We start from the raw sequence: 20,574 nt of genomic DNA, 5'->3' as shown, positions 1-20,574 counted from the left end.
TAATTTGTTATGTAGCGTAAAATGAAACAAATGAAATTTTGATTCTTATCGCTGTACCAAAATATAACAATCTGGGTTGAATCGATTCGGCTAGAAATCTGGCCCTAATGTGAAATCGTAATACGGAAAATCGTGGATGGAAAGATAAGTGAGTACCTCAAAATGCAAATGATAAATGTAAATATTTAATTATAGCGATCGTATACGCTGAACGACGAATGTCGGAATGAAAATTTTATAAAAATTAATTACACGCGCGAGTAAGATAGGATTAAATAGTTTTCACGTGGTAACTGTATAATATCTAGCTAAAAAAAAAATGTCCGCCGAACGAAATTTTAGACTGTAGAATAAACGTTGGTTATATGAGCGACGATTGTGCCGACGACAATTTCACTATATCGCTTATTAATTGCTTGAAATGCGCATCAAATTAGTTGAGCTCGTAAACGATACGTCACGTATTCAATTTACAATCATGACACTCGCGATGAAATAAATTGATGCTATTGCGATACTATCGTTCGCATAATAAATGCCGCGTTATCGAATGCATACATTCGGGATATTAGTTCAATATCCCTACATATATATAGACGAGAGCGAAGCAATTAATCGGCCAAGTTTTTCAGTTCGCGGGACGCCAGCGGATTTAATGAATTTATAAAATATAGCCGCCATATTGAAAAGCGTATAACATCGAACGAAATTGATGGTCGAAACACCAATTACAAGATAGAAGCTATAAACCTACGATTTAACGTGGACGGCGAGCTTGAAAGGAGAATATGAAAAATAAAATCACCAGCAGAGAAACGTTAAAGGGTAACTAATATTCTCCACTATACGTTTCTATTATTTTCGTTACGAACCAGGCATACGAGAAGAGAATACGAAGACATAAACGATAGGAAACAAAAGAAAAAAGAAAGGAGACTTCTCTGCCAAAAAGGATATTGCAAAGTCACAGAGCGAGAGATTAAACCATGCTTCGAATTCGAATCTATAAGTGTTTTGCTCCTCCGGGAATCGGGCGGCGGCACGTGTCAAAGGGTGGAAGAAGAAGAAGAAATTCAGCGACCGGGCAATAATGCGCAAGCGTAAACTGCGATGGAGTTACTGGGATTGTGAACGTGGCCGAGCGAGACGGCGTCTATAGTCAAGATGGCTGCCCTACTCCCTCCATCGCGTCTCCCATCGCTATACCGGTTGGCGCGCCTGCCTCGAGGATAACCAAGCCACAGCTCACATCGCTAGCCAGAAACGGGTACATACAATCGCATACTGTTTCGTCTACACTTACCCCAAATATTTTTAAACTTCTTCCACACTCTTTTCTTCCTCTTTTTCTTGACGCGACGTCCGCCGCCGTGGCTTTTCGGTTGTTCCGCTGACTGTCGACGTGTACAGCCCTCCGAAATCGTCGTCATCCTTCCCCGTGGTCGTTGATTTTCCACGAAAAGACACGCACGAAAATGTATCGTGCTGTGCGTCTGCTGACGCTCACGCAGCGCAGCGCTGCTCGACACACGCAGCAGTAGACGAATAGAATACGAAGGAGGGGAACGACGACAAGGGCGGGTTACATGAAAGATACATGTAAGGGGGAAACTTGGAAATTTCTGATCTATCTCGTGCACGCTGTAAAAAATAATGCGTCTGTTTCCACGTCTGTACATTGGTATTTTAAACTTCTTGTTACATCGTTTTATTATAGCATTAAAACGTCTGTAAACGTCTCTAAATTCTTTCATTGAAAAATCTAAAGAAAATAGAATATGTTATCTTTCGTCGTATCTAAATTCCAGAAAGGAACTACATAATCATGTCGAATAAAGAAAAGACGTACGACTGAAATAAATACCTTGAGCGAAGACTGCACACCATTTATAAAATCGTACCGTTTCGGAAGCTGTAAAATAAGTCGTCATTAAAAAATGTCCAAGGAATAATGTCGCGGCTCTTATTTCGAGAAATTATTCGTAATAAAACTTCCTTAACGTCAGAGAAAAACGGAAGCGACTCTTTCTCCTTCGGCTGACTGGAACGAGCCTGGTAATAGAGGCGCGTGTGTAAAACCAAACAATATCGATCGTTAAAGCCATCGTGAAGGGATAGTTTTCTTGGCTTCGAAAGGCTCGCGGAAGATTTCCTAAATCGCGCGGCAGTAACCGAGATTCTTACCTGAGAGTCAAAGAGGCGGTCTAAGGATAGGCAAAACTAGGGATAAGTGGAAGAGAAAGGTCTGTGGTGGAAAAAGGATAAAGTGACGGAGGCTGCGACAGATGGACCGTGCGCGGAAGGTGGAAGGAGAATCCTAAGATGGCTGCCGTGTGTGCACGGCGTACGCGTCGCGTGCAACAACAACGTGGGTGAGCTAACGGGTGCCCGATGTGGAAGTGCAAGCCATAACTCGGTGATTTTTCTCGGGAGTGAATTCCATTCTTGTCGACGAGTTTCGTTGAAAACGTTTTCGTAAACCGGCAGAAACGTAGCTCAGCGCACGGCCACGCCCTTGGCACGGGCAGCCATCTTGCGTGTCAGCTGAGCGCGATGCACCACGGTAGTCAGTGTTGCAACCTTAGCAACCATCACGCGACTTACGCTGCGTGTACGCCTTACCAACATTGGCTGACGCTACTGTTCAGGTACATTTTATCATATTTTCACTTTTTTTTCTTCGTTCGTTATTAAGGCCGGTCGTAACTCTAGATTGAAAATTATAACGATAGTTTGTGGCTTTAGATACTCGAGGTAGATACCCTTTGTTCGTGCATGACTCTTAGACGATATTTTACAAGTGTGTAAGTACCCCTATAGTTTCTTAAAAAGAAGGAACATTTTATTTATGTTAAATATTCTTTTCTTCGTTGTAACGTTATAATTTTCTACGTTTGAGATGAGGTTCCGTGTTATTTTTTTTTTTTTTTTTGTAGTCTAACCGATCATTTTTACGTTATATATAATTTAATTATTATAATTATGTAATGGATGGAGAGAGATTAGTTTACATAAATAACGTGGCAGTAGAAAAACGAAAACACTAGAAACAACGAATAATACACAAAAATAAAGCTTCGAATGGTACAGTGTGGTTTTTCGAAACGATTGTTTTTATACGCCTTGTACTTCTATCAGTTCCTTTTTTTTCAACCATTTCTTTTACTCGTTCCGGTCTCGCTCTGGATATTGCGTTCCTCTTTCAACCGCATGGCCGTTAATATTTTATAATGTAACGTTATCCCGTTGTTGATTATGCTACAGCGACCGTTGTCGCGTTTGGAACAATAGCAAAAACGTATTTATGGATATTACACGTTCAATTTATTTTTCGACCGTGGTGAAAAGCATTCTTAAGCTATTTTTTCGACCGTATTTTTAACCATTTCTTTATCCTTATGGCGCGGAACGACGCGACGTGGCTCACAAAAATAAATGCATTTGCGGTTTCTTTCTAATAAGAACAGAAACAAAATGATCACGGGTGTTAAGTAGGGTTACATTTGTTGATTTACCCATTTATTTTCACCGGCCTGTAGAAGAGAATCCCGATATCATCGCGTTTTAGCAGACGACGAAACATATCCACTTACACTTCATTGCCTATCAAGCTGAGTACTTTAGCTTGAGTTTCATGTTGCCTCTCTCGTCTCCGCGGAACTTATAAACGTGTTATATATCAGATAAATGTTTCCCCTTGCGCAGCCACCGTCGTGTTTGCTCGCAAGTAGCAGAAAGTAAGCCTAGTAAATATTCCTCGATCTTAGATAAACTCATCGGTAAAATTCTGATAAACTTACCGATTTTACGATTGTTTCATACATTCTATAATCCTACACACGACTCATCCTTTTTATTTCTACAACTATACTCCATATTTCGATACGTCGTTATAAAATATAATTTAGATCGATAAATTATACCGATACGCGTTACCGTCAGAAAAAACTTGAATGACTTTATTCAACCGTGAACGATCTCATGCGGTTAGCTTGTCTATCAATCGATAAACAAAGATAAAAATGAATATGAAAATGTAAGTGAGAACGGGAGAGAAACGGCAATAGAATTAGAATATAGTGAGAGTAGCTGGTGAAAAAGTTGATTCATAATTTCTGTTTTCCGACAGAATCAGCCAAGTAGAATCGTACGTATATCTCCAATGACAATGTAAATCAGTAGACAGACGTAGGAAAATAATACAGCAAAAATGCGTAAAAATATTATAATATCCGTGGAGATGGAAGCAAGAAGCAGCCAAAATAGAAGGAATAAAATGAGGAGAAGGGAAGATAGTATTAATGGGGGGATCATGTTTTTGCCGTTTCTCCGCTTAGCGTGTATCTTCTCTGTCTCTTTTCGGCTTAATTCACCGGGCTCTCCCACCACTTCTTTAGATCAAGCACATTCCAAAAGGCTCTTCTTGGCCCCGATGAACCCACTTGATGAAAAGCTTACCAGCCCACGTCGCCACTCTTATGTACACCAAGTATCCTGCACGACCCTGTCCAAGCCTACGCGCTGGATATCTAGGAGTATTGGTCTACCCGATAATCCACGACTTCTGTTTCGCGATCCTATCTCACTTCTATTGTTTCTATGATCGTACGTACAGTTAACCATACAAGTCGTATGTAATATTACAAAGTCTAAACTGGACGGTTCAGCGATATGCATCGTTGTTTCTTCCGAACTACCAACTAGTAGTGGATGCCTTAAATTTCTTCGATATTTTTATCAAACGTTCTATACCATAGTTTTATACTATACGTACTTATAGTCCCGACGTGCAGTTCTTTCTTCGATCGAGCAAGTTCCAACCTGCAGCTTTTTACTACGAACGCAAGCTGTATGCATCAAGCAACGTACGAAGTAACTGTCTACTTTTGGAATTGAATGTACATTTTAAAGAAGTAGAACCGCGGCATCATTCTTTTTACTGACATAATTTACGTTTGATAAAAACTGACTCGGTAGGTACAATACTCGCAACGACCATTCCTCTGCCGTTTGTTCGAGTCTGATACGTTTCGATTTACTCCAGATATCTTAGTTTCCAAGTTATAATTTTGATGCACGAGTCGAACGTGGTTTCGCACGAACCTCATAGTCCGCCGGATAAGGCGGAACGAATTGGAGTCATTAAATTAGTATGACAGTATGATGGACCATTGAATGGAACCTACGACGCGATATCACGTGATCGGCAAAGAGTAACCTTGTTCAGTTTAACGAGGAACATGGGAGTATCGATGCAGAAGTTTCCCGCGCGCTATCAAAAATGCAATATTTTTTGCTAGCAGCACATTATTCACACGCGCACCGGAAGTTCGTTTATGTAGTAACCTATCTGGTTAATCTAAAACGTTCAGGCGTCAGTCACTTCTTGTTAGCGCCTAGGGTTATCGTGTATGACGCCATTAATGTGCATATCACGCCAGTGCATTAAGTAGGTAGACATCGAGCTACGTGAAATAATTACAAGAACACCATGCGAAGAATCGCGATGCTTTTTTCATCTGGCCGTGTTCTCGTTCTCGTTTCACTTTCCTATAACTCGCTGCCTTAGTAATTTTGAATAATTGCACGGTGAAGTTCGTTAACAATGTCGAGCAATAAAAAGGTAGCGACAGTTAAAATCTGTTTTGCTTTAAACTGGTTTAAGCGACTGACAGATTGGTAATTACCCAGACGTTCTATCACGGAAAGTGAAATTATTTGCCATCGACTCTTTGTTATAGCTCTTTGTACAGCGATCTTATTTAAGATAAGCTTCCCTTTTATTGTGTATTTGATAGGAATACTTCAGGATGAATGGCTCTTATAGCGAGGCCCCAGTGGGATCCTTACCTGTTATGAAATTTCTAGTGACCAGAGTAAAGAGAAGTCTTAATGTGGCCGATTTGCATGGCAGATTAGGGAAATTAGGTGGGCGTGCCACCTGGTGGTAGTTCTGTCCAAACATTGCGGAACGCCTATTTACCTTTGCTTGGCTTACCTACCTGCTTGCACTTACTTTAAGGTCATCAAAGCAACGATTATAGGATATCGCTTATTTGCCCTCACGATTCAGGTCACAAGTGCTTTGACTAGATATGCTTTCGTTGTAATAGGAGATGCATTCCTATTGTCTTCGCAATGAGAGACATTTTTCCACGGTGCTCGTGTTTCCGTCCACGTTACGCTCGTCGGAATCAATTTCTCGATACCGTTACTAACCTCGAAAACTCCTTAATACAAGTCGTGTCTTGTAACGAAAGCTACACGCGAAAGTAAATATTCTCGAAGCACGAAAATTGTACGAATGGTATAAGATAAGATGGATACAATGTACAATTTAGAAAGACCACTACTTCTGTAAGAACCTGTAGAAAAAAACCTAGTTCTCTAATGCATAAACATAGCAAAAGATACTGTGATTTCTTAATATGTACATTGTCGAAAGTATTAGATTGCCCGGGAGGTCCTTCAACAATGACGCGTCTATATACAAACATGAAACCTAATCTGTCGAACGTCGTGATTTTTATTTTGATAGAACAGAATCGATCGTACGTAATTCGATAAACTAATACAAAACAAAGAACGTCGTGCGTCTATTATTTCCTCATAAAACGAAAGAAACTTTTAGGACGTCCTAATAAATATCACAGTAACGATATGTCGTCATCGTAGCAAAACAGTAGGCGAAGCGCGAGTTTATTTTCGTCGAAAAAATACGTACCTATTAGAGAACTCTATACTTATGTATTTCTAATTGGGCGAAATATCGGAACGGTTTGATAACGCAAAGCGCGACCGCAGGGATACAGAAACGCGTAATAACGAAGCGTTTACAGAGCCAACCGCGGCGATTTCATTATCCCTACGGTTCAGCAATTTACGGACCATTACCGCGAAGTCCTACAGGCTATACTGGGCACGAGATAGCCACGTCGTACCATCCATTATTCATCACCCACTTCTCTGGCCTCCGTACAGTCTCCCGCCCGTTGACTTGCGCACCCTCCGCGCATTCTCCTCTTAAATCTTCCGTTGCGACACAGATTTTTCTGCATTACCGTTCCTTTTAATTAGCTGCTGATGCCGCTATTGTTAAAACTCTGACTTTTCTTTCCGACAATTTAAACGAAGTTGTATATCATTTCGACTTGTCGTTTCGTTCGATTCCTCTCGAGTACCGTGAACTTATGTACTTTCGTATTGCACAACGAATATTTCATTGGCAGAAAGAAAAATGGATGTAGGATGAGTTACTTTTTCTTGTGTAACTGTAAATATTGCCGTGCTTCTTTTTATTTATTTTTCCTTTCATTTTTTAATGTAGCCTTGCTTGGGAGATTCCAAAGATTTATGGAGGCGACATAGGGGTACGAGAAAATTCAATTGCCTAAAGGATAAAATGGCCGAGGATTTTTTTTTTTTTTATTATTATTTTCGACGAATTATTTCTAACTGGACGGAAGCAATTTATTGTGGTCGCAGTCGCTGTATCAAGAGGAAGATTGTCTTTGACGTCTACGAACGGAATGTCAGGTTTTTAGAAGTCTGGCCATTCTAAATTTTTCTAACCTACCTTGACCTTGATGGCGATGAAAGGAATGTCGGGCCAAGAAAGCCTTCGAGTATTTCGAGGGCGGAGTTGCCGGGGTAGCAGGTACTTTCCTTATGGAATCTACAAGCCACTCCTACATTTTCTGTAACAATTTCACATTTTTCTTCATTTGTTATGTACATAGCAATTTTGTAATCGCGCCTTTAAAATTTCACTTATGATTTTTACTTTACTTTATTAAGTAGAAGTATTAGTTTGCTATGAGGAAATAATAGATGCACGACATTTTTTGTTTTATAGTATACTTTATCGAATTATCGTTCCAATAGAACAATAATTCGATAACATAATATAAAATGCTTGTTCGTTATATATTATAATAATAAAAAGGTTGGACATCTCTATCATTTCCTTACGCAACTTAATACTTGAAAACTAAACTTTAAAGTTTATAGCAGGCAGCTCAGCCTAAAAGAAATTTCCATGATAGATAATCGATATTGTCAGAAAAATCGAAAAAGTAGAGATTTAGTTTATTATTTTTACTAATAAATGCCATGAGAATTTAAAAATTCCGTCGCTTTGGTACCTTAGTTTGAAGCTTACTATTTCGGTACGGATTTTTTATGAACAATAAAAGGGAGAATGTCTGGAGAATATGTCTGGAGAATAGACATTAACGCGGTAATTAATTTTAGAAGGAAAACGGAAGAGATAATTCGATGGAACAGTTTTTCTGCAGTTTCGTTTGACTGTGAAACAAACGAAGCGGAACCGGTGCTATTTTAAAGGCGGAGTTGTCAGTGGAGGTAACCCGGCCACAAAGGCTTCGAGTCCTCCCCTTTTCTTTCAAACACGTCCCCTTCCTAGAACATCTTTAAATCCAGTCCTCGCCCCCATCTAACCGACCACCATGAAGAAGATCATGATGGTGGACCCGAAACGATCATTGGGAAGAAAGACACTCGCTCAAATTCGGCACGGGTCGTCTTTAATAAAGACACTTTTCATTTTCTTTTCCCCATTTTCTTCCTATTTCAAAGCCATTGGTTATATATACATCGCTTACAGTTTCCTACGGTCATGCGTCGCTTGCTTCTTTAGAAAAGTCACTCTTTTTTTTTATTGCAGTAAATATGCAGTAAATTTAAAATATTCTATCGCTAGGTAGTTACTGAATATTTATGAACACTCGTATGTATTATGTATGGATTGATCGTTTCGTGATAGATCGAACTAGGAGAAGTGTTTGAAATTGTGTGAAACAATGCGTTGTATATAACTTGTTAACAGCAAGTAATATATTAAAAATCATATTACAGTTGATTAAAATATCTCAATTATCTGCTCGTTAATTTATATAGATTCCGATATTAAAATTTTATTTAATATCTGAAATACTTATCTATTTCTGAGAGATACATTTTATCAAGAACATTAATCATTTTATTTCTTAACTAATATTTCAATCTATTTCTTATTGATCGTTAAATTTCTTTATTACGAACATTAGAATAATCGAGTTATTTCATAAAGAAGATATAGTATGTCGATCTAAAGTTCAACATCCATGCGACGGAACATACACCGAGTTAAGTTTACCTTTGAAATTGTTTAAACGTTAACTTAATCTATCTTAATTTATGTACATATATTAATATACCGGTAAGCATAATATATTCTTCAGAATTTATAGATCGAGAAGAAATGTTTGATACTTAAAACGAATTGTGGCAATATCCTTAAGCCATGAACATAATTCTTAACTTAACCTCACTTTGCAAACCAATGTTGCTTTGATAAACGATACGAATTATAAAATCTCATCAAGATTAGATGCCTACAGCAGGAACATAAGATTTGCATTAATCACAACTTTTGCATTATATAAGTCTTGCCATTCGAGATATTGCCAACGAGAATGCCAACTTCTGACTCTACTTGGCCTGTAGGCTCATGTAAAGAGAGATAGGCTGCGATCTCCCTACAATGGGTCTTTACATAGGAGTCTCATACATTGGTCGTAGGACCCTTCTGGCGATCTAATATCACGAAGCGATGGTCACTTTTCTCTTCATGTACTGAGAAATATGCTCGCTTCTCTGAATAGATAAAATATACATATATGTATCGATTCTGAAAAATAACCTAAAAATTAATTGATATCGTTGAATTGTAGACGATCCATGACAATTTGGGTTAAATATTAGCAACTATGGAGAACAGCGAGTAATTCCGACATAGAAATTCTCCAACGATTCCAATTAAAAACTCTAATATCTTTGATAGATGCACCTTGGTATGTTACTTGGTATGTATGGTGACTTGAGATACCCACAGTTAAAGAAGAAATATGAAAATTCAGTAACAGATATAATATAAGAGTTAACAACCACTAAAACCCAATTACTTGACACGACGGATCAGATCCGCAGACTAAAAAGACAATACTCTTTAGATCTAAGCATTACATTCAACTAGAACTCTTATAATCCAAGTTACAGTACCACGCGAAGATAATTTACTTATAACTCTCAATGAGAATTGATTGTAAATAGTCTACCAAACAAAAAAAAGGTAAACTTTACTCTTTAATCTTATAATCCAAGTTACAATACTACCCGAAGATAATTTACTTATAATTGTTAATGAGAATTGATTGTAAATAGTCTACCAAACCAAAAAAAGGTAAACTTTACTCTTTAATCTTATAATCCAAGTTACAGTACCACGCGAAGGTAATTTACTTATAATTGTCAATGAGAATTGATTGTAAATAGTCTACCAAACCAAAAAAAGGTAAACTTTACTCTTTAATCTTATAATCCAATTTACAGTACCACGCGTAAATAATGTACTTATAATTGTCAATGAGAATTGATTGTAAATAGTCTACCAAACCAAAAAAAAGTAAACTTTACTCTTTAATCTTATAATCCAATTTACAGTACCACGCGAAGATAATTTACTTATAACTCTTAATGAGAATTGATTGTAAATAGTCTACCAAACCAAAAAAAAGTAAACTTTACTCTTTAATCTTATAATCCAAGTTACAGTACCACGCGAAGGTAATTTACTTATAATTGTCAATGAGAATTGATTGTAAATAGTCTACCAAACAAAAAAAAGTAAACTTTACTCTTTAATCTTATAATCCAAGTTACAGTACCGCGCGAAGATAATTTACTTATAATTGTCAATGAGGATTGATTGTAAATAGTCTATCAAACAAAAAGAAAATATTAGCTACACTGTTTCACAGTATTTCTTAATTTTTATTTGTATTGTAATATCGTGGACGAGGGGCCTGGGGGTGTCGGGTGAATTGTAAACAAGCGGTTGCGGAACATGTGCGTGGTGGGGCTAAGACAAAAGACACGAGGCTAGGACAAAAGACAGGGTGTTGCTAAGTGACATAAACGAATTAACAGCAGCGTGAGCTGAGAAACCAGTGAGTCTAAATTGCTCCGTGGCGAGGAGAGTTGCAAATTAGCTATCTGTTATTGTGATTAGTTCACGTTGAATAACCATCGTTTCCTGTTTAACCAACATCTGTTTAATCCGTTCATTGTAAATAAACTAATTGTAGTAAAGATCGTACAGTATTCTGTGTTTTTTATGTGACGAAGATTGTCACAATAGCATTCTCAATATAATCGAAATAAATTGAAATTAAGTAACTCGGCTGTATCCTAATTCAGACTATTATAGTAGTCCAGTCTACTAGTTGAGGGAGAAAATTAAATTCCGCTTTACATCGTCCAATTACGAGATCTAAAATTAGCTCAATGTAGACGTTTGCCGTAAGAAAATGACGAAGGATTTATAACGAAATGTTAGAGAAGAATTGCATGTTCCCTCATCTTTGGGCAATTTTCGGTGTGAACGACGAGCCACAGAGACTGGACAGAGACAGTTCGATGCGAATTCAGGAGAGCAAGCAGTGAAATCATAGAACTATCGAATGCACGACCATGCGCGAAGCACGCGAACGAATGTTAGTTGGAATGCATCGTGCGAATCGATAATAGTAAGAGTAATGAATGAGCAAGGAAAATAAAAAAGAAGAGACTTTATTGTTTTCTTTCGAGTTAGAAAGCGTATCTTTGTGCAGAAGTCACGCACGGAGAAACTTGACCTAGGTATCCATCTTTTCATATTGAAAATAAAGTCTTGCGGCGTAACTTGACTGAGATCCGCGTCGAATTAATTAATACTCGGGCCAGTTGTTAGACGTAATTGATTTAATTGGTTAGAATTGGTAGATTATTCGAACGGCCAGAAAGCTGGAAAAACCCCAAACAAGATACAGAACGTTCACGATTAAAACTGTCGATTGTTTTTTCGTGGAACAGATTTAGAGCGAAGTAACGATAATGTGAGATATAAAAAGTTGCCTCTTTTTCCTTTCTTTCTTCTTTCCTTCTTCTCTTTCTTCCCTTCTTTCCTTTTTTGTTCTCCGTCGCTTCTTGCTTTCGGTCTATGCGACTAAAATACAGCAGCTACGACAAAAAGAAATCCGATATCATAGGAATATGATATTGGATAAATAGACGAGCCTACACTGAGACACAACGTAGATAACACGTAACGTAACACAGACTAAGATCGATGCTTGGAAATTTAGCTCGTAGACGAGAAAAATAAAGAAGAAAGAATCGTTGTACCGTTACATATTTATGTAACCACTCAGGTGTTTATAGTCTAACGACGTGGCTGTTTGAAATGCTGTAAAAATAGGTCTATTAAATAATTTTTAATTACGATAGATTGGATGAAAATGATTAAGTACATAATTGCGTATAATCGTGTATTGTACACTGGAAACTGTTAGCGTGATACGGAGAAAAGATATAGGAAGATGATTGTTGTCTACGTAATAAGAGGAAGTGGCATGATGTATAGGTCCTAATTGCGTTGTTTTAAGATTCTGTTCAAAGATGACGCTACGCTATTAAGCCAGTGTTACGCTCAGAATATATATAGATCGAAACTATCGAAAATGGAAATACGTAAATTTTGGCACGGTCCCTGTATAAACAAGTATGCAGATACCGTTTCTTCAAACGTGCATTAACACCACATAATGGATTCTTTATTCTTCGACGAACGTTTGCAGAAAAAATTTCTTGAAAGAGCTCACATACGAAATGACGGGGAATTGCCTTAAGCCAAACAAACGTGACTTGTGTTGCAGCTGTTGCATCCATGTTGCGGTATAACGATGCTGTTATCCGCTCGATCTTGAGAAGGAAAAAAAAAAAGATACCGCGATATTCTTAACTTGTATCGTTCCTTTTATTTCTACACCTTTCGATCCATCTTATTTCATCTGTTCGCCCAGGAAACTCTAGTTCTCCTTTCCACGTACTTTCCCTCTTCTAACCGCGTTTATCCGTTCGCGCGGACACGTCGAGTAGCCTCTCGATTTATACATATAGACGTTCGAATTGCAAATCCATGTCGTGGAGTCGCGTGTACAGCACCAGGCTAAGCCACGGAGAAATGCATTATTGTTATTGCTGGCACTATCCTGGCTGGTTCAACGACGCGAGGTATTAATACATACGGTCGATGTCTTTCGTTACGTAACACTTAACTCGCATAATCTGGCCCGATAGACTCGCTGATTGCAAGCTCACCGATCGTCTAAGTCTCCTTCTCGTTATATGGCTGCCATAGATGCAACGAGCGAGACACGTTCGATTACCTCGCGACGGTGAATCCTTGCATTTTCGAGCGTCTCACGCCTCGTCAGCTTCGAACTGGTTTTAAAGCTTCGCAGCCTGTAAAATAAACAGCGCTTCGAATTCTTCGCTTCGCTATCCGATGTTTCTGCAAGGATAAAACAAAGTGGAACACAGAAGTGAACGAGGATCGGTTGTTAGATCGTCTCGAACGTCTCGGGCCATGGGTGGCGGTTAGCAAAAAAATTCCGACGCCATGAAAAACCAAAAGATCGTTCAGCAATATCAATACCGTCGTTGAAACGCTATCAGTTGCGCCGGTGTGCTCTTGGAAGTCGGCATTTTTTCATATTCTTTTTTTTTTTTTCAATCCCGCAAGAAAAGCAAAGGGGAATTAGTTGCGTGACAGAGAAGCTAAAGTTCGTGGACGAAAGCAAAGCGAATATGGCGCTGCACGGCCGTCTGTCAGGCCTCCCTCTTGGAATCTTAATGTCACGATAGCAGCACAGTCGCGCACAAAGACCATCAGTGTCCCCGTGAAACAGAAAATCATTGTAAACTCGATACTCAATCGTTCATTATTCGTGCCGGATGAATATCGGGGCTGCTCACGGATCCTCTTCAATAGCAGCATTTATACAAAGTAGAAGTCCATGGTTTCCACGTAGAATCTTGTTAATTTTGGAAGATTTCCTTGATCGTTGTCTCCTTTCGTTTCAGAATGCAGAAGCAGATTCGCGTAGGCACTGTTAGATGATAGACAGGATCAACGTCTGCGGCACGATGGGGTGAGTTAACGTTCAATTAATAGAATACACGTTTAATTTCGCTGCTACTATTTGCATTCTACGAATTAAGCGTCTACGTTTGCGTAAGAAAAGGTTCCTTTGATTGCCATAATAATCGTTAGGTATCTACCGATGATGTTAACGCGACGTGACGAACAATCTGATTTAAACGTATCAGGTTGAACGAACGACGTAGCAGACGAACCTTGAAATTAAAAAAAAGAATTGTTAATTACACTATGTAAGATTGCGAACGTTTGATAATAACGTTTTCTTTTTAAGTTGCGTCCTCTATATCTATCGAGATAAAATTAATAAAACGATAAAAATAATGCCATTAGAATTTCGATGAAAAGTTAGCATTTAAAGCGAAGCGACGCGACGCCAATATTTACAAAGGTATCGGCCACGTTCTCTTACAACGTTCGCATAAGTAACGATCTTCGAGCAATAGCTTACCCGCACCCTACCATTAGGTCTAAGTATTTATGGGCTCATTCATTTCGTTTTATGTTTCAATTTGGACGCATTGATACTTGTTTGTTTACGTGTAAGCTGTCAGTCATTCATTCGGCCTGGCCGGCTACTTCTAACCAACCGTTATTATCCCCTTTGTCGTCGCAAACACACTTTCTTCATTATCCACGCCAGTTCTGTATCCTATCATTACGTATTACTTACTACTCATTGCTATCTTGATAACACGCTAATGAATCGTATCTTTTCATGTTTATACTCGCGGTTGCATAACTTTGAAACGCTATGAAATACACACATGGGTGAACGACACCGACTGGGTATTTCTCGCGCGCACGTGTTCACCGCACATTTCCAATCTTACTGACTTTGATCGGTTCAAGGATACGAAACGATATCGAGAATACTATCCACGAAAAAAAAAAAAAAAAAAAAAAAGAAAATGATAATCGGGCTATCTTCGCGAGTAAAATGATACGAAAATTAATAATTCATAACGTAATTTTAATGGCGTCTGAAATTATGCAAATGGTTGGTGCGTTTCATCGTGCTATAATAGAAGCTGTTAAATCGACAATGGCATCTTGACGCTCGAGTTTATGATTTAACGTTGCATTGCGCTGAATATATATATATATATATATATATATATTACATATTAATATTAATATTTGAAGTGGGGACAGGATTTAAGCGAGCAGCTGGCTTCACCAATTATCTTCGCGTCGATTTATTTCCTTCGTGGCTGAAACCGATTTCGATCGAAACGAAACGATTCGACCGACGGTATTAAATATAGGTTTCCAGCTAATAATTTCGAAATTTTGTCCTACTCTGCCGTAGTTCTAAGACTGGCCACGCAGTCTCGCGATCGAAACTCGTGTGAACGCTCCTTAATATTACGTTTCGTTGCTGAACAGGTTCCTCAACCGGTAAGGTAGGCCACCATCAAGTTTAACGACTGTTCAGCTTGTGTTTAAATAAATTGGTTAGCAATTACGTGGACGTAGGTGCTGTCTTCGCTTGTGCCCTTTTTCCTCTCCTCTTTGACCATTTCTGCCCGTTTTTCAAACTACGTGTTTTAACAACGCGTTTTCGCAGTTCACCAACGAGATTGCCCGCGTGTAAAATTATCGTTAAGATTAGCTAACCAAAGACGCGAAACTGCCCCGCGTATATTAATCTGTTCAGCTATTTGAACATTCGCGTTCCACCTCGCGATTTACGAGTGCAGCTGCGCAGGGAGGATTGGCAACCGTAAACGTTTCATTTTCCCCTTAACGCTTCTCGGCAACAGAATCCCGCGGGAAACCGCCATTTAGAATTTCTATTTAGATACGAAACGGGGTCAGAAAATATTTATGTACCGTGTAAGTGTTGAGTCGCGAACTGCATTTTTCGCTCTATCGAAATATCGGCAGCCGAGAACTGTAGAGAGCTGCAGAAAAGATATTTTGCAGTCAGGTGATACTGCAGGAAACCGCCAGATGGCAAAGAGGACTTCTTCCGTGTCCTTGGCGAGCGATCCTGCCTCCCTTCCTGATATACTGCAGATCAATATGCATACCGATTCTTCCTTTTCGTCATTTTTATATTTCTATCGATTGTTGATTAAATTAAACGAAACTTTGCATTTCGACGAACGCGGTAGATAGACTCTCTTCCGTTAGAGAAAATTTTCTCACTCGCAATTTTCTGTCTCGATTTGTACGAATGCGCATTGTGCATTGTAAATGGATATAAATTTTTTAATGAAAAAAATTCCATTTTCACGCTACAAAATTTCTCACCTCTCGTCGCTGGATGTAGAAATTTCAAATATGCATCGACATTACATCGAAATACACAGCGATTGCTTCGTTCCTTGTTCCTCGCTTTTTACAAATACCTAACGCATATTTCAGTTCTACTGGAATATATCCTAGTTCCACAGCAAATAATTTACACTGTACGTCTGAACGAACGATTGGCGCGTCGATACGCTTTCCGACCAATATTCCCTTCTAAATTTTCATTTTTTCCCGATTAGTTCCTTACAAACTAATTCCCTCCTTTATTTAAAATATAAAACACGGTCCGTTTCAATGCACCGCCCAGTTCGCCATTATCATCTAGCGGCGCAAGTGGCCTTATATCACAGGTTGATCCCCAGGAGTTTCGATCCGCGCGAATAACGACGACGAGAATCGCGCTTATCTGAAATTCTGACGCTCGTTCATGATCGAATATTCATCCTGGGTCTCCCCGGGGAGGTGGAGGGAGGCGGCATAAGAAGGCAAAAGAGGAGAAAACGAAGTCGGGGGAGAGTACGGCGAAGAGTCGGAGGAGGAAAGAAGAAAGACCAGCCAAAATGAGAGTCCGAGCAGTGCGTTGAACCATACCGAAGGAGACCAGAAGAGCCAAAGCCACCAGAGCGATGAAGAATGGATGCTGGTTTAGCAAGAGTGCAGATTTGCTCGAGTCGGGTGCAACGGCCCCTTTGCTTTCGTGTCCATCTTCTCGTTGCTATAGCTACGCTGTCTAATACCTCCCACTACCTTCGAACGCCTGTGTTCTCCATTTTCTTTTTATTTTAAATCCATAAGAGGAGAATGTCCATCATCCATTTTGGCGTACATGCGATCCTTCCTCCTTGATGATACTCTCTGATACGTGCTCAGATTTATCGCGACTAATATTTGGTCGCGAAAATTAACGAATGTCTTACCGCGCGTATACGTGTACGTACGATACTTAAAATGAGTCTGTTTAAAACCAGCAATAGCAATATTTTTGAAGAGCGGAGATTAACTCGAGAATGCTTTGACTCGTCTCTCGTTACACGAAGATCGGCGAGACTGTCTGCCGTGTGTTAACTGCTGTTTCTTCTTATTCCATGGGACGACAATCATGCACCAGTGTTTGTAACGCAGGTGGACACTGTTCGAACATGTGACGCTTGGTGTGAAAAAAAAAAAAGGAAAAAAGAAAAGAAACTCGTAATAATCATGAAGCCATCAGGTAACTGTCGTCGGTAGCCACAGAGCGTCCGGTTTTGTGAGAACAACCTTGGTCATTAAATAAACCCCTTTTAGTGGTGGCTGGTTATCTTCAATGGTGTTTTAAAAGGGGCATTTAGGCCCATTTTGGCTACCCACACAGCCCCTGGTACCCTTCCCCTTCTTCCGCGTTATGGTGGCTCTCTTCACGCCCCCACCATATTCGACACGCGTCCTACCATGCTATAAGCTTAAAGGCCCTGACTTTTACGATTCTGTTCAAGTGGTCATAAAACCGGAGTTTATTGCCGTCATGATTTTCAAGCAAACGGGCTGCCACCTGTCGGAGTCCCACAAAAGCGAAAACTGCATCAAGTCTCTTCATCAAGGGCTCTATCAATTCGGCTATTTGATGATTGTCCCGCCAGCTCGTAATAATCCATTGAAATCCTAACAATCGTAACCGCGAAAACTCTACGTGTTCTCTCATTCTCTGGCATTTCCATTTCAATTTGTCGCTTCTACCGTCGTTTATCTAATAGTTAACGCAATTTCTTTGACGCGTACGCCCGACAAATTTACAATTTCGAAAGAAAATCGCTTTGAAAAATTATATCTGAGATGTTTCTAAGTTACGAACCTACTCTATTTATTATGATTGGATCAAGTTAGTTATATATAGATGATCGTAGAAAGAGAAAATGAAATCGCAGACTAAACATGCATATCGTCGTAAATAATCACGAAAGTTGACAAATATCGATGTTAGACGCAGCAATGAGCGCGTGTAGACAACGTACGAATAATTGCTCGTAGTCAGGCGTCGTTCGATGAATAGCAAATATCCAAATCTTTTTTCTGGAGGCTGGTAGCGAAGTCGATGGGTTATATCCTAAACATCCATAATGGCGAAAGTGAACGAGCAAATAGTCCGGTCCGGCCCCTGAGAGCAGCTTATGATGGGCATTACTCGGCTCGTTACGGAATAATTTACGAGGTGCGAACCGCGGGGGCGATAATCCAGCGACATTTACATCCCAATAAACATTCCCGATACTGGTGGCGGCGCGCGCCACGGCGCTTGCCCGCTTCCCTCACGAACCTCACTTTTACGGCGTTTTAATTGTACGGCCGTAGTCTAATTGGTTCGTAAAACGTCCGAGTATCTCGTAAAAGACGTTTATGATAACATTCTTGTCGTTCGTACTCGCAATCGCGTCATCATCGAATCCACGAACAGACTTGGGAAACCTCGGACCGGTTCGACCTGAAATCCACGAATCCGTACGAGAGGGAAACACGGCGTTCCTTTCGCTTCAAAATATTTCCACCGTCTCTTTCTCTCATTCTCTTTCTGTCTCTCTCTCTCCCTCTCTCTTTCTCTTTCCATTCGTTTCTCTGTTCGTCTGGCTTTCGCGAATCGCACGTCGATCGAACGATCTTCCGTCGTGAGAGTCGATTCCCAAAGACCGTTTTCGGCAATGACGATAATCGCAAGGTGCCTCGTTGATGTTGGTCGTTTGAACGTCTGAATGGATCTGGCAGCGTTAGTTCGCGACGAAACACAGAGGTGGCGGTGCACGTATCCCCAGAAGCTGTGGGGGCGCGGTGAGGGCCGCTGGGACGGAGCGGAGAGGAAAGGAAACGTTGCGTGACGCGCGTGGCGTGCAGCTTTCGCTCTACCGTACGGTGGCCGGCGGTGTCCGTATCCGCGGCTGCTCGCGTGTTTTTACTGGTGGGGGTAACGCGGGGCGGCGCCTAACCAGTCATGGGCGTCGTTCCAGCTTGGAACTACTTTCACATGGCGTAGGAATTTTCGTGCTGTGCCGGCGTGGTACTCGTGACGAATTCAATTCTGATTGGTCCTTAAGCATAACCTCCTCCCTTGGCACCCTGTTTTCTTCCCCCTCCTCCTCGCAGTCCGATCTACGCGGGCTAGCACCTCTCGTCTCCCTCTTAGCTGGCGCAATTTCGCATCTTATTCCGTCTCTCTCTTTTTCTTTCTCTTTCTGCCGCTCCTTCGCCGTTCCCCTGCCTTTCTCTTTCTCTTTACCTTCGCTTCGGTACTCTCGCGTACCTCTTACACCCTAACGTAGCGGCAACATGTATTCGTCTCTTTTCGTTGCCATCGGTTATCCGTCGTTTTCGACCCTTTTATTTCCTCGCGTCCCGGCGATCCACTCCTCGGCTTCTCTTCGCGCCTCTTCCGATCTGGTCGATCTTCGTCGTCTTATCTAGTTTTGGTGGCCGAAACGCAAAAACGCGTACGTACAACACCGCGGCGGAGCACACCAGCAACGTGTACGAATTTAATCTCGCGGCACGTCGTTGAGTTACTCGAACGATCAACAGGGGGCGCTGCGTAGTCTAATCGAGAGGAAAGGAAAGAGAGAGGAGCCGGTGTGGTAGAGAGCAGCGCGGCAGAGACGAGACGAAACGCGACGCGTTGTCGAGAGGTGGAGCGAGACGGATCGAGAGGGCGAGTGGATAAGCGTGGAGGGGGCGTAGCGTGCGGGGGAGGGGGAGCCGAGCGACGACGGAGCAAGCGAGAGAAGTCGGTTATCGCGTCGGAGAGGGGAACGTCGCGTGAAAGACAAGGAGGAAAAGCAGCGCGCGTTCCTCGTTCGCACAATAGAGTTAACCGTGAAGAGTGTGCGCGCGCGAGTGAGACGGTCGCGGCTCACGAACGAAGAGAGGGAATGATAGTGGAAAAGAGAAAGAGGAGAAACGCTGGGGCTGGTGGACGAGAGACGGAGAGCGAAAGAGCGTGATAGAGCGAGAGAAGAGAGACGGGAAAGTCGGTGGTGGAAGGAAGAGAGGTCGACGGCGAAAGAGAGAGAGAGGAAAGGAGGCGAACGAGCGAGTAAGAGACGGAGGACGGTACAGAGTGGCGGTACACGGGGCGCGAGAAAAGCGGTAGTGTGCCGTGGACCACCGCACTGGCATACCGTGGTTCGTTACGATCCCCTTCGTACGTCGCTTCGTACCGAACCTCGCAGTCATCAGCGAAGTCACATTTCGGCTAGTGCTAGTGCAGTGCGGACAGAGTCGGAGCGGTCGCTTCGGTCCTTTTAAAAAGTACGACC

General features: G+C 40.9%; 1 protein-coding gene across 1 annotated transcript in view; it reads left to right on the top strand.

The window, feature by feature from the left end:
* The first annotated feature begins 5,810 nt into the window (after positions 1–5,810).
* The window catches only part of LOC126875578 (homeobox protein abdominal-A homolog), a 147,604-nt gene continuing 132,840 nt past the window's right edge, over positions 5,811–20,574 (top strand). Inside the window, exons 1-2 of the mRNA XM_050638530.1 lie at positions 5,811–5,876; positions 14,006–14,033. Of these exons, the coding sequence (XP_050494487.1) occupies positions 5,811–5,876; positions 14,006–14,033 (94 nt within the window). The remainder of the gene's footprint in view (positions 5,877–14,005; positions 14,034–20,574) is intronic.

This window comes from Bombus huntii, chromosome 18, assembly GCF_024542735.1.
Source record: "Bombus huntii isolate Logan2020A chromosome 18, iyBomHunt1.1, whole genome shotgun sequence".
NCBI classification, from domain to species: Eukaryota; Metazoa; Arthropoda; class Insecta; order Hymenoptera; family Apidae; genus Bombus; species Bombus huntii.
The sequence above is the reverse complement of the archived record's forward strand: the minus strand, read 5'-3'. Positions and strand labels throughout refer to the sequence as shown.